This window comes from Mobula hypostoma, chromosome 28 (genome assembly GCF_963921235.1).
Source record: "Mobula hypostoma chromosome 28, sMobHyp1.1, whole genome shotgun sequence".
NCBI classification, from domain to species: domain Eukaryota; kingdom Metazoa; phylum Chordata; class Chondrichthyes; order Myliobatiformes; family Myliobatidae; genus Mobula; species Mobula hypostoma.
The window spans coordinates 1349439-1364512 of record NC_086124.1 but is presented as its reverse complement, the minus strand read 5'-3'; the positions used below and the strand labels follow the sequence as shown (position 1 = coordinate 1364512).

Here is a 15074-nt window from a genome sequence, read left to right as displayed (position 1 = left end):
GTCATATTACCCACATTTTAGATTGGATCAAAAAAGTACAATTTTAAATATTTTACACTTTCGAATAGCACATCTATAGAAAATGTTTCTGTATTAAGTATTTGCATGAAGCTAATTTGAGATTTTCTGGGCAGGACATCGGTGCAGGCAAGGGGAAGTATTATGCTGTAAATTTCCCACTGAGAGACGGAATCGACGATGAATCCTATGAAGCTATTTTCAAACCTGTGAGTATTCTCTTTGGTAATTGTGAAATTACAAATGCAGTTTGCCAAAGCTATTGTGCTTTCCAGAAAGATATGTGTGGGCTTGTCTAAAGTATGGGAATTAAGTTTTGAATATCTTCTGGTTTTCTGCTATTTGTGAAATATTTCTTTGTGCATATAGAATTTCACTGTTGTAAAAGAATTTCTCTTTTTTGCTAGATTATATGTAAGGTGATGGAAATGTACCAGCCCAGTGCCATTGCTTTGCAGTGTGGTGCTGATTCTTTGTCTGGAGATAGGCTGGGTTGTTTTAACCTTACTATTAAAGGTACTGTAATCAGTTTTTAATGTTTATATGAATGCATGGGCTGGGGTGATGCTTGATGTTTAATTTGCTGTGGGTAGAAGATCAGGAACGCGGTTATGAGAGTTACAAACGTTTTATTTTGCACCCTTCCTCCCCATGTACTTGAGCTGAGCCTGGACCATTATCTCTACATGTTGTGTTGCGGCCAAACCGAAACAATTGCTATGCTAGTGACACTATGGATTTGTTACACCTGCATGATGCACTCTCTTCTCCGACAAATGATTGCATCCAAAAGTCAAATCCCTTTATTGGCAATTAGCAAACAGACAGTTTTGAAGTGATGAAACTTAACCACACCAAAGTATAAGCTTACATAATTGGGCGGTCAACAAAAGGCCCCAGCTTGCACACTACCCAGAACAAAGCACGAATATCCTCTTTGCTTTTACCATGCCCCCCACTCATGAAAACATAATAAACTCACAACACAGAATGCAATGCAAGTCGAGCAGGTCCTACAGGTTGTTATGTCTTATTTCATCATCGCTCTGCACAGACTGTGAGGTGTTGGATGTGTTTGCACAATATTGCCAGTGCCCTGCTGTACAATTGGAATTGCCCTTCAAAGGCAGCACATTAAATTGGGTTGTAGAGTGGTTTTTGCAGTAAAAATTGTTTTAATTGCTACTGATCTTAAATTTATTCTCAATGCAAGTGCACTGAATTGGGGCTGCAATAACTCAATTATGCATCCTTTCCTGTAATCTTTCTTGACGTAATTATTTCTTGACGTACAGAGTAGAGTAGGCCTTTCTGCCAAGCAATCCCCCAATTTAACCCTAGCCTAATCACGGGCAATTTACAAATACCAATTAACCTACCAACTGGTACGTCTTTGAACTGTGGGAGGAAACCAGAGCACCCGGAGGAAACCCACGCGGTCATGGGAAGAACACAAAAACTCCTTACAGGCAACAGTGGGGTTGCTGGTTCTGTAAAGCATTGTACTAAGCACCATGCTGCCATGTCACCCCCATTCAGAAGGCTTCAGGGGGATAGTATAACCACATCTGAAATACTGCTCTCTTTGAAGTTAACAATGTTGCAGCCTTCTAACCTCCAGAGGAATGGACCATTGGGCAACCAGAAAAGGCAGCATTCATGAATGCAACGCACATGCAACATCTACAGAATCTCTTGTGATCCTGGAAGCAACTTCAGTGTTACTGGAAATTTACACTGGAAGTTTTCTCCCACACCAGCCCCCCGCAAATAATTTCCTTTTCCAGCATTTAAGTAATTGTGCAAAGTTTATAATGTTTGTACACGTGCTATCACACCAAACAACGATCAATTTGAACCTGGGGACTGTTAATGATTGGGATTTTCTCACATGCATTGAAAATCTCCGAAGCTGCTAAGAACTCGATTTTGTAGCAATGCTAATTATGTTTGTTTTCAACAGGGCATGCCAAGTGTGTTGAATTTGTCAAGACCTTCAATTTGCCTTTATTAATGCTGGGAGGTGGTGGATATACAATTCGCAATGTGGCTCGGTGCTGGACATATGAGACCTCTGTAGCTTTAGATTCCGAGATTCCCAATGGTAAGCTAGTGTGACGTGGGGCAAATTGCAGGATGAGTGTGGTACTCAAACTCCATATTCCCTTCTGACTGTTATTGTCAAGAATGAACTGAGCAAGTGGATGTGACTAGGTTGGTTTGGTCACTGATGTGTTAACCAATTAATAGATGTTACAGATTGTTTGCATGGGACAGATGTTGATGAGATTGACCAGGGCATATCATGGATTGGAGGACCTTGGTTACAGGACTGATCGGATAGGCTGCACTTGTTTTCCCTGATGTAAAGGAGGCTGAGAGATGATCTGATAAGCGTATAAAATTATAAGAAAAACGTAATACTGCTTAATAAGTAGGCAATAAGTCTTCCCATGGTTGTGGTATCCAAAACAAGTACATTGGTTTAAGGAGAGAGGAGGAGTTTGAATGGTAATATTTTTATACAGAACGGCTGATATACAATAGGGTTGGTTCAAAGTAAATTTTATTATTAAAGTACATATATGTCACCATACACAACCCTGAGATTAATTTTCCTGCAGGCACACACAAGTTTGTAGAATAGTAACAATAACAGGATCAGCGTAAGATCAACCAGAGTTCAGAAAACAACAAACTGCAAATGTAAATATGATAGCACTAAATAATGAGCGCATGAGATAGAGTCCTTAAAGTGAGATCATTGGTTGTAGGAACATTTCGGTGATGGGGCAAGAGAAGTTGAGTGTAGCTTCCCCCTTTTATTCAAGAGGTTGAGGGGTAGTAACTCTTTATCTTGATGGTGCGAATCCTGAGCCCTTCTACCTGATGGCAGCAGTGAAAAGAGAACATGTCCTGGGGTGGTGGGGATCTCTAATGTTGGATGTTGCTATTCTGTGACAGTGTTTCATGTAGACGTGCTCAATGGCTGGGAGGGCTTTACCTTTCACGTACTGGGCTGAACCCACTGCCTTCTGTAGGATGTTCTGTTCAAAGGCATTGATGCCTCTGTACCAGGCCGTGATGCAGCAGGTCAGTACACACTCTGCCACACATCTATAGAAGTTTGTCAAAACTTTAGATATAATGATGAATCTTTGCGGGCTCCAAAGGAAGTAGAGGCGTTGCCGTGCTTTCTTCACAATGCCACTTAAGTGCTGGGTCCAGGACAGATCCTCTGAAACGAACATCCAGGAATTTAAAGTGGCTCAACAGGATAGTGTCACATTTACAAGGCACTTGCAGGCAGAGCAGACCACAGGACTGTGGTGTATCATATGGATGGGGTTTAACGGATCGAGGGGCAGCACTGCATACCCTTGCCAACAAGGTTTTTGTACGTGCCATGAATTTGCCACCTCCAATTAAGCTTTCATTTCATTAAGCCTCAGGGTCAACTATAGTTGCTGCAGATGTTTTAACGGTCTCTGAAATTGAATTCTTTTAAAAAATCAGCTCTTAAGGTATATATGGCAATATGCAGATGTGTCTTCATCCAGGTAATTCCTGGTCTTTGACCAGAGGGCACAGCCTCAAAATAGGGGACATACATTAAGGACAGAAGTGAGGAATTTCTTTAGCCAGCGGGTGGTGAATCGGTGGAATTCGTTGCTACAGGCAGATGTGGAGGCCAGGTCACTGAAGGCAGAGGTTGACAGGTTCATGATTAGTCACGGTGTGAAAGATTAGAGGAGAAGGCAGGAGAACAGGGTTGAGAGGGAAATTGGTCTGCCGTGATGAAAATGGTGGAGCAGATTTGTTGGGCTGAACAGCCTCTGCTCCCATGTCTTATGGTTATTTGGTTGTTGAAGATTTAAGAATGTACTTCCCTCTTGTTGGGGAAGTGTGGTAGGAAGTTAAGAAAAGGCCGTGTAGAGGGCACTCTTCTGAAAGGGATTTGGGCATCAGTGTGCATTGCTGAAGGTGGCAGGGCCATTGATAAAATATTGGATAACTTACCTTTTAAATAGCATAAAAGCATAGAAATTCATGATGCATATTTATTTAGACTGGTTCAGTCACAACTGGAGTATTGTGTTTCAGCTTGGGCATCATACTTTGGGAAAGATATTAGATTGGAAAGCAAAAAATTTAACTCTTATTTTGAAAAACTAGAATTAGAACTTTATAACAGTCACAGGGAAAATGTGAAAAGCTATTTATGGGCGAATTTGAATATAAAGGTTGGGAAGTTGTAATTCGAGTCATTGGTGAGAGTCCATGGACCCCATGCTTACTGGTATTGGTCCATGGCTTAAAAACGGTTGGGGACCCCTGAGTGAGACTGAGTCTTGAGTGCAACATTATTCTCCTCAAGGATGTGTTAGTGGATGTTAGTGCATTAGAAACAGTTCAGAGAGATTTTGCTTGAATAATACTTGGCACTGGCCGGTGGTCCTGTGAGAAAAGATTGGATGAGTTGGGCTGGGCTTGTGTTGAATGGAGTGGCGGAAACAAAATGGAGAGAGTAATTAGAAACTATTGCCAGTGGTGAAGTAACAGGAGGGTTAGAGAAAGAATGCAGTTGTCAAAAGAACAGACTGATATCAGCAAATTCATTTCAACAGAGTGGATGGTAAGGGTCTGGAGTGCAATACCAATATTGGGGTTGAGGGTCAATTGTATCTGCAAAGGAGCTGGATACTTTTCTGAAAGGAAATGCAGTGTTGTGACTGGGCAAGGGATTGGAACAGACTAGTTTGTTCTTGCACTGACTTGAGGGGAATGGCCACCTCTTAGGAAGCATTCTATTGTTCATTGAATTCCTAAAACGGTAATATTCACCTGGAATTAATAAATTCTGGTATTACAAAACATTTTGAAATTGAATGAGATGGTACAACACAGAATCTGCAGGAGGAACTCAGCTGGAGTGGCGTCAGAGGAGGAACAAAATTGTTAAAATTTCACTACAAAATGTTGACAGTGCTGCTTGACCTACTGAGTTCTTCCAGTGGATTGCCGATGCTGGAACCTGGAGCAATGCACTGTCACATCTCTTCATTGACAGTGTGAAGGACAGGTCTGTAAGCTGCCTCAGTAGTGTGTTCTCATTCAGCTGCTGACAGGAATAAGGTATTGACTGGCCAGTTGTTCAGTGGCACAATTTATTTTCTCAAGAGCTGTACGCAATGAATTTTGAGAGCACATTCTGATTTAAAAATAGAAAAAGGTACAGTTTTATGCATTCTGTGCTGGCAAATGCTATCCTTGACAGGCAGAGAACTAAACATGATGATTTGTATTTCAGAACTACCATACAATGATTACTTTGAATATTTTGGACCTGACTTCAAGCTGCACATCAGTCCTTCCAACATGACAAACCAGAACACCAATGAATATCTGGAGAAAATAAAGTATGTAGTTTTATTCATCGATGATATGAGCTGTGTTGTCATGTGATATGTGGTAATTTGCTCAGCAGTTGAGTATTCTCTACCATGGGTGCCGCAGTAGTGTGGTTAGCACAGCGCTTTTACAGTGTGAGGTGTTCCAGGGTCCAATTCCAGCACAGTTGTGTAAGGAGCCTCTACGTCCTCCCTGTGCAATAACTGGGTTTCCTCCTGCAGTCTAAAGACCCACTGGATAGGTTAATTGGTCATTGTAAATTGTCCCATGATTAGGTTAGGTTTAACTGGGTTTGTCGTATGCTGCGGCAGCATAGCTCGAAGCCGTGGAAAAGCCTACTCCACGCTGTGTCATTAAATACATAAATTTCAGCTGTTCATTTGTGACCTGTTTTGCAAAATGCCTCTATTCCTACGTGCAGTGATAGCACTGGACTGTCTTTGAGAATCCAGTTTGGTAATTGCATCTCCCTGCTTTACAATCTGTGTCTTAGGTTGTAAAGTACCAAGGAAAGAATTTCGGGAAATGTGGAGGAACAAAAGGACCTTAGAGTGTTTCCTTGATAGCAGGGTTGGTGGGTGAGGTGGTCAGAAAAACATAATAGGCAAAAAATGAAGTTCAAAAGTAATGCCTGTTAAGTGTCTTTGGATACTAGACACTTATCACCCATATTCCAGGAAAAATGTGAAGCAGCCACACAAGAACTACCACAGTTGATGAGTTTGAGTTTCGCGTTTTGTCCATAGGAATACACAAAGGGTAATGGAATTCCAAGCAGTCGAGGTAAATTTGGACCTGTCCTGGTGTGGTCTTGGAGTGGAGGTGACTGTCAGTGCAAGGACACTGGTTTAGAAAGTTTTTGAAAGTTTGGGGTTTGGACAGTACCCAAAGAGCACAGGCCATTTACAAACCTGAGGGTGTGCAGTCTAGTAGGTATTGTCCATGGGACTGAGATTTCAGAGCAGTGCAGATCTATGGGGTGACAATAGTTTAAGAGCTGAGCTTCATACGATAGATTCACGTTATCTGAACTCAAGGTGAGCTTTTCTCTTGCTCGGATACCTCTGCAATGCCATAATATGTGCATGTTGAAACATCGCTCAAAGCTGTTCTTCTCTGAGAGTCAAACTATTTTTCTGTGTGGCTTGCCTTGCGGTTTAGAGGTATCTTTGAGCTCTTTGATCATTCTCCTTTAATGGTGAGAGAAATAAAACAGCAAACGTATGCAAACCCGTGTAAGTTTAGGGCTGGGAACATTTTGGTCAGATAGTTTCTCTAATGTGTACATCTAAAATCTAGAATTTTTGCATCCTTTTTTAAGATAAACAACAATCGGCATTGTGTCTAATGGGATGATAATTCTTGGTTGTAAATCTATAGGCAGCGCTTGTTTGAAAACCTGCGTATGCTGCCCCATGCACCGGGTGTTCAAATGCAGTCTATCCCTGAGGATGCTCTTCCAGAGGATAGTGGAGATGAAGAGGAGGAAGATGCAGACAAACGTATTTCTAGTGAGTTGTGTTTGTTACTTTACAATTTTTATTGCAAATAGCATACTTCAGTATTAGTTCTGCTGACATTACCCAACATTATGGCAGATTGTGTGTGGCTGAAGCTTAGGTTGCCTGATGTGACCTGTGTCCACGTTCAAGGGGGTGTTGGATCCTGATGTGACCTGTGTCCATGTTCAAGGGAGTGTTGGATCCTGATGTGACCTGTGTCCATGTTCAAGGGGGTGTTGGATCCTGATCCTGAGGTGACCTAAGGAAAAGAGCTAAGGAACTGTAAGGGTAAAAAGACCCTGATGGAAGTTGTGTATAGACTCCTAAACAGTAGTAAAGATGTGGTCTACAAATTACAACAGGGTATAGAAAATGTATGCCCAAAGGGGAAAGTTACGATAGTCATGGGGGATTTCAATATGCAGGTAGATTGAAATCAGGTTGGTGCTGGATTCCAAGAGGAAGAATTTCTAGAATGCCTATGAGATGGCTTTTTAGAGCAGCTTGTAGTTGAACTCACTAGGGGATCAGCTATTCTGGATTTGGTGCAATGAACTGGAATTGATTAGAGAGCTCAAGATAAAAGAACGCTTGGGGGCAAGTGATCATAATATGAACGAGTTTGCCCTGAAACTGAGAAGGAGAACCTACAGTCAGATGTATCAGTATTACAGTGAAGTAAAGGGAATTATAGAGGCATGAGAGAGGAGTTGGCCAGAATTGATTGGAAAAGAACACTGGCAGGGGTGATAGCAGAGCAGCAATGGCTGGAATTTCTGGAAGCAATTTGAAAGGCACAGGATATATAAATCCCAAAGAGGTAAAGGCAAAGTGATACAACCGTGGCTAATGAGAAGTCAAAGCCCAAGAGAGGGCATACAATAGAGCAAAAAGTCGTGGGAACTTGGGGGATTGGGAAGCCCACAGAAGGCGACTAAAAAAGTCACTAAGCAGGTAAAGATGGAATACGAAAGTAAGCTGGCCAATAATATTAAAGGGGATACCAAAATGTTTCTTCATATACATGGTGTAAAAGAGAGGAGTGAGTGGATATCGGACCACTGGAAAACAAAGCTGAAGAGATAGTAATGGGGGACAAGGATGGCGGACAAACTGAAGAAGTGTTTTGCATCAGTCTTCATTGTGGAAGATACTAGCAGTAAGGTGGAAATTCCAGCTGTTTAGGGGTCATGAAGTGTGAATTGCCATTATTATAGGGAGAAGGTTCTTGGGGAACTGAAAGGTCAGTGGTTTTATGCCATGGACCAATACCATTTAGCAAGGGGTCTGTGGACCCCAGATTGGGAAACCCTGCTCAATGGCATTTGCATAATAAAGCAATTATTTTTGCATTTCCATTCCGTGGTTTTCTTTCCCAACAGTCCGTGCTTCTGATAAGAGAATAGCATGTGATGAAGAGTTCTCTGATTCTGAAGATGAAGGGGAGGGAGGTCGGCGTAACGCTGCAAATTACAAGAAGCTAAAGCGTGCCAAAGTAGAAGAAGAAAAGGAAGAAGAGAAAAAATCAGGTTGGTGATGAAATAGTTAATAATACTAATGGTGTACGTATTTTTCAGTCAGAAACAGTTTTATTGTCACTGACATGTCATGAGGTCTGTTCTACAGCAGCAGTACAGTGCAATACATAAAACGTACTATAAATTATAAAAATGCATATAAAAATATTAAGTGCTATGCCAAAATAGTGAGACAAATATTGAGGTCTTCACTTGAGGTAGACCCAGGAAGAGTTTTCTTGTGTAAGCATCCCTTACCCCTCGGTTAAAATTGCAACGGGTTACTCATTGATCCAGTGGCAAAGTGAGCAATTGTTACTCTGAGAACGTAATGTCAGTTCCCAGGCCTGATTAGTTGAGCTGAGTCTTGTGTATTTGTGACTGAACAAAAACATTTGGTAATTCAGATTAAATAACAACATTGGTATCTGATTTTCCAGATGGGAAAGAGGAAGAAAAAGCCAAAGATGGTGTTGCGGAGAAGTTAGAAACGAAAGGGTATGGAGTTCTATTCATGTATAAGTTATTCAAAACTCTTACAGGGCGGAAATAAAGATTTGTCAAACTTGTCCTTGTTCCTTCGCTGGCTTATTTTGTTCTGCTGTCTTCCTTTCTGAATGCCTTGTGAATTATTTTGTTATTTTTGTGTGTCTGCTTCATTTTTCTGAGTGATGGCCTGCCTGGTGTTTGCTTTATGTGGGACTGTTCAGTTCTTTGTGTATTGAAAGACTCTTAATGTGTACATCATCTTGCCTTGCTGTTTGGATCTGCTGTGCCTGTTAATGCTTTGCCATTGTCCATCTAGAATATTATAATAATTACGTATGTTGCTCTTCATGATCTCTTGTATAGCCTGTCTCTCTGCTTAGAATGTGTCCATCCCTTGTATTCAGCCCCTCCAGCCCAGCGTTTCATCTGTATGTGGTAGTGGTGGCACCAGGTCTAGGGCTTTCTGGATCATTTTATTGCTAACTGCCATCAAGACATCAACCATCTCGACTTTACCACTGCTCTCTCCAATTCAAACCTCACTCCAATATAATGAACGCTGCTGTCCACTCTCAACGTACCATCAAACCCGCAGATAAGGGGGGTGGCGTAGTAGTCTGACAGACTGACTTGTACCTTGCTGTGGCCAGGCGACAGCTCTTCCCCCATTATCACTGACATTAACTCTGGGGATCTCCCATCCACTGCCACCAACCTCATAGTTCCCTTACACTGCACCTCCCATTTATACCTCCTACCCAAGATCCATGAACTTGCCTTTCCAGGTGGAGCCGTTGTTTCTGCCTGTTCCTGCCCTATTGAACTTGTGTCTACATATCTTGGCTCTGTTTTATCCCCCTGGTTCAATCTCTTCATACCTACATCCGTGACACTTCATATGCTCTTGGTCTTTATACTGTTTATTCCTTTCCGTAGATGCTGGCTGACCTGCTGAGTCCCTTGTGTGTTGCCTTGTGTGTAGATTACAGCTGCAGAACTTGCATGCACTGATAGATCTGAATAGCCTGGACCAGTTGGATTGGTGGGACACAGTTAACTGTAGAGTTATTCCAGCATTGCATTAAGTTTAAATACTATCGACACTGTAAGGAATTGCAAACAGTATGTACATCCTAAATGAACCATAGTTTGTCTAAAACATTAAACCAGGGGCTCCCGGTCTTTTTTTATGCCGTGGACCAACACCGTTAAGCAAGGGGTTAGGAACCCCTGCATTATTCTCCTGTTGTATTTGTAATTGTGCAGGTAACTGCGCTGGGAACCAATTTCTAGATTGTCCATCACAAGGGGCAGGCTGTGATATGAGCTTTGAGATGTAATTCTTGGGAAGGTGGGAGGGAGAGAGGGGGCAACGACAACGGCCTCTACATGTGTGTGTGCCCTGGGTGGTATTGAGGGGGGAGATAATTAATGGAGAGCCACTGTGGCCGCACGCTTTTCCTCCCAGTAGTCTGGAACTAACTTGGACCACAGCAGTGTGAATGAAATTTATTTTAGTGGAATCTTGTGCAATTCACCAACTTTGGATGTGCTTTTCCCTCTAGAGTTAAGGTGGAAGAGACAAAACCAAGCAATGCATAAATCAAGATGGAAACGTATTGGCTTCACTTCCCTTGCAGCATGGTTACTGTAGCATAGCATTATTAGATGACCCTAGAAATGCTTATTTTTTTACAACGTACAATGGACCATGTAATTTATTTGTAAACACAGTTTTGACCTTGGAAGTTGTTTAATCTGTGATCCAAACAAAAAAGTTAAGCTGTTAAGTGAAGTTGACTAAGGAATTGTTAACCCTTTCCTGTATTTTTCAGTGTAAACAAATAGCATTTTCTGACTCCTTTGCCTGGGCACATTTTTGCTAAGCACTCTTCATTCAAACCTGTAAAGTTGTGGGTGACAACTTGGCCTCCGTTTTTACTACCCGTATTGCACCATTTGTATTTCTGAAAAGACTGAGAATCATGTAACCCTCTCATGTTAAAAGTAGTAATCACATGTGTGAGATGGCTGTTCTATTAATTTTTTTATATATTATAAACTGGTAAAATCAGTTGACTTGTATACTTAGACTCTTTAAGGAAATGTTTTCCACTTTTAAAAATCTTTATAGTATCTTATTGCCCAACTGAAACATGGGTCAGATGCGTGTGTTTTTTATCTTGCTGCTTGTGAATTAAGTTTATTTCATGACTTTTTTTGACCAAAACTTAATTAAAATATTCAGTCAAACTGTGACTTGTCTTGTTCTCTAGAAGTGGATCTTTAGGGGGCGGCTGTGACACCGTGTAGTGGTTAGGGTGATGTTAGTACAGCTCGGGCTGTCAGAGTTCAACCCCGGTGTCCTCTGAGTAGTCTGTACCCTGTGGAATGCGTAGGTTTCCTCTGGGTGCTCCAGTTTCCTCCCACAGTCCAAAGACCTACCGGTTAGTAAGATTCAAAGTACATCTATTATCAAAGGTATGTATGCAGTATACAAACCCTGAGATTCAGCTTCCCCAGAGACAGCCACAAAACAAAGAAAACCATGGAACCAACCCTTTCAAAGATGAGCATCAGATCATCCCCTCCAGCCACACGCAAATGGCAACAAAGAACCATCAAAAACTCAAAAGGTGTATTTCAGTACAGTGTCCATTGTTAATTGTTGATTGTAAAATGTCCTGTGATTAGGCCAGGGTTAGGTCAGCGTTGTTGGGCGGTGTGGCTGCAAGGGCCTGATCCACGTTGTATCTCAACAAGTAAATAATTGTCAGCAGTTCCCAGGGCTGAGTAAGTAAACACAAGAGTTAGGGAAATATGGTAATAGCAAAACTCTTCCTGCCACTGTCTAGTTCAAGTTTAATCGTCATCCATCCATACATGAATACAGCCAAATGAAACAGTTACTCCAGGGACACGGTGCAAAACACAAACAACAGTCACACACAGCACAGGGCACATTTAATGACAAAGCAGTAACATCATCGTGCTGTGTCGTATGAACATCGTCTTCCATCTGTCTTTAATCTTTTGCCTGTGGGCAATTCCCCCTACAGGATCGGGTTTAATATCACTAGTCGTGAAATTTGTTAATTTCTGCTATTCTTACTCTTTTCTCTTCCCATGACCATGCTTGTTCTTGGCAAATGGTTTGCCACGGCTTTTAAAAGACAGGTGACCCCAGCCATGATCAATAGAGATTGTCTACCTGGGGCATCAGTGGTTGCATAACCTGGACTCGTGATATGCTATCAGCTGCTCAGTCACAAAAACCATAATCTACCCAAGTCCCTTAGGGTCATGTTCTGCAGATTGATGTGGCATGGGATGTTGTCAGCAAGAACAAGCCCACAGCAGTCCAATTGTCACTCATTAGTGCAGCCTCTGAGGAAAATGAGTTTGTACGTCCTCACTGACCACACGGATTCCCTCCAGCTGCTCCGGCTCCGCTCACCTTCCAAAGAGTTGTGGGTCGGGGCTGGTAAGTTGTCAACGTCGGGGCTGGTAAGTTGTCGGAGTCGGGGTCGGGGCTGGTGCTGGAAGTGTAGTAGCACATGCGGGCTGCCCCCAGCACATCCTTGGACTGTTGGTCGTTGGAGCAAACAATGCATTTCACTGTTTCATTGAACTTATGACAAAAAGATAATTTTTAAAACATTCTAGGGGAGGTGATAGTAATGCATCTGACAGATGTGAAGGAGGTGGGGGCAATGGGACTGGGCCAACATCTGCAGGAAGACTTGGGAAATTCAGTGGGATGTGCAATTATCCATCGCCGTGTCTGTAGTCTGATCTAGACCTTGTGGGCTTAAGGTGTCACTGAGTCATTCTTTCAATATGTCTACACAGCAGCTGAAGGTCCCATCTGCTTTCTGGGTGCAGGCAGTGTGCAAACTTGCTGTTAATCAACTACTTGTCTTATTACTTCTCTCCTAACTCAGGCAGAAAGATTGTAAGCAGTTATCTCTTCCTTCCAATTCTTTTGTGGTCATGTTGTAACAGCAGGTGCACCAGTGAGCTCTGATATCCTCCTCTGTGTAACTGGCCCCTCCAGCACACACACTAACTCTGGTTCAAGGAGATGGCTAGAGCACAGGTCACCAGTTTAGTTGCTGTGAAATTAAGAACGGCTATTTGTTTATTCAGAAATAGGGCATGGAACCTATTTCAGCCCAATCAGCACAGGCGGCATTAAGGTGACCAATTAACGTACATCGTTGGAACGTGGGAGGAAGCCCATGTCGTCACAGGGAGAATGCACCACGTCTGGAGTATTGCACACAGTTCTGGTCGCCGCACTGTAGGAAGGATGTTGAGGCTTTGGAGAGGGTGCAGAAGAGGGTCACCGGGATGCTGCCTGGTTTAGAGGGCATGTGCTACCATAAGAGGCTGGATAAACCTGGGTTGTTTGCTCTGGAGCGCAGGAGACTGAGGGGAGATCTGATAGAGGTTCAAAAGGTTATGAGAGGCAGAGTATTTTTCTTCCCCAGGGTAGAATGTCAAATAGCAGAGGGCACTCACTGAAGGTGAGAGGTTCAAAGGGGATGTGAAGGCTGTTTTTTTTACTCAATAAGAGTGGTGGATACTTGGTACAGTGGTAGAGGCAAATACATTAGAGGCTTTTAAGAGACGTTTCAATAGGAACATTAATATGAGGAAGATGGAGGGATATGGACATTGTGCAGGTAGGAGGGACTAGTTTTTGGGGATATTTGATTAGCTTTTTAGCTGGTTCAGCACAACAAAGGGCCTGTTCTCGTGCTGTATTCTTCTATACACAAACTGCTTACAGACAGCAGTGGGATTGAAGTGGGGTTGCTGGCCCTGTAGTGGTGTTTCACTAACTGCTACACTGCCGCCGTGCTTTGTCTAACTTGTCTCAGACCTGATCATTCAGTTTAGTTTGAGTAGACCACTCCCGTATGTTTTATTTTTGTTTGTCTGTACGTGGAACAGTAGATCACAGGAACCCATTCAGCCCACAATGTTGTGCCAAACTAGCTAAAAAGCAAATCAAAAACTAACCCGTCCTACTTACACCATGTCCATATCTGTCCATCTTCCTCACGTCCATGTGTCTATCCGAATATCTCAAACAGCACCAATGTCCTTCTACCACCACTCTCCGAGTAAAAACTTACCCCTCATTTCCCCTTTGAACCTACCCCCCTTTCATCTTTAACGAATGACATTACCATCCTGGGAAAAAAGAAACTCCCTGTTTACGCCTCTCGTAATTTTATAAACATCAATCTGATCTCCCCTCCGATCCAATCTGACGCTCTAGAGAAAACAACCCAAGTTTGTCCACCTCTCCTGACAACACATACCCTTTAAACCAGGCAGCATCAACATCCTTCCTGTAATGGGGTGACCGAATGCTTACACAGATGTTCCAAAACAAGTGTAAAAAAAACTGGAAGAACTCTGCCAGATAAACAGCACCTTTAGAGAGGGAGAAGCCAGTCAATACTCCAGGTCAGGAACCTCCCCTGACACTGAGGGAATGTGGACCAGGTACAGTGTAAGAGCAAAGAGCCGGGGAGACGCGACAGCACTGTAACGTCCTGGTTAGTGTAACACTATTACAGCGCCAGCAATCGGAGGGCACGTGGCCAAGTGGTTAAGGCGTTGGACTAGCGACCTGAAGGTTGTGAGTTTGAGCCCCAGCCGAGGGAACGTGTTGTGTCCTTGAGCAAGGCACTTAATTCTGCAGTGCTCTGCCACCACACCGGTGCCAAGCTGTATGGGTCCTAATGCCCTTCCCTTGGACAACATCGGTGTCGTGGAGAGGGGAGACTTGCAGCATAGGCAACTGCTGGTCTTCCATACAACCTTGCCCAGGCCTGCGCCCTGGAGAGTGAAGACTTTCTAGGCGCAGATCCATGGTCTCGCAAGACTAACGGATGCCTTTATTTATTTAATCAGAGGGTCGGAGGTCCAATTCCTGCCACTGTCAGTAAGGAGTTGGTACGTTTGCCCCTGACCATGTGGGTTTCTCCAGGTGCTCCGGTACCCCCCCCCACCCGCCACAGATGGGTTAGGGTCAGTACATTGTGGGCTTGCTGTGTTGGACCTGGAAGCATAGTGACACTTGCAGGCTGCCCTCAGAACATCTTTGGGCTGTGTTGGT

General features: G+C 43.0%; 1 protein-coding gene across 1 annotated transcript in view; it reads left to right on the top strand.

The window, feature by feature from the left end:
- Nucleotides 1-11191, top strand: part of hdac1 (histone deacetylase 1) — a 36447-nt gene extending 25256 nt beyond the window's left edge. Inside the window, exons 7-14 of the mRNA XM_063034734.1 lie at nt 135-227; nt 426-534; nt 1982-2122; nt 5330-5438; nt 6811-6941; nt 8315-8461; nt 8890-8947; nt 10504-11191. Coding sequence (XP_062890804.1) covers nt 135-227; nt 426-534; nt 1982-2122; nt 5330-5438; nt 6811-6941; nt 8315-8461; nt 8890-8947; nt 10504-10540 — 825 coding nt within the window. The 3' untranslated portion in view covers nt 10541-11191. The remainder of the gene's footprint in view (nt 1-134; nt 228-425; nt 535-1981; nt 2123-5329; nt 5439-6810; nt 6942-8314; nt 8462-8889; nt 8948-10503) is intronic.
- Nucleotides 11192-15074: the final 3883 nt, after the last annotated feature.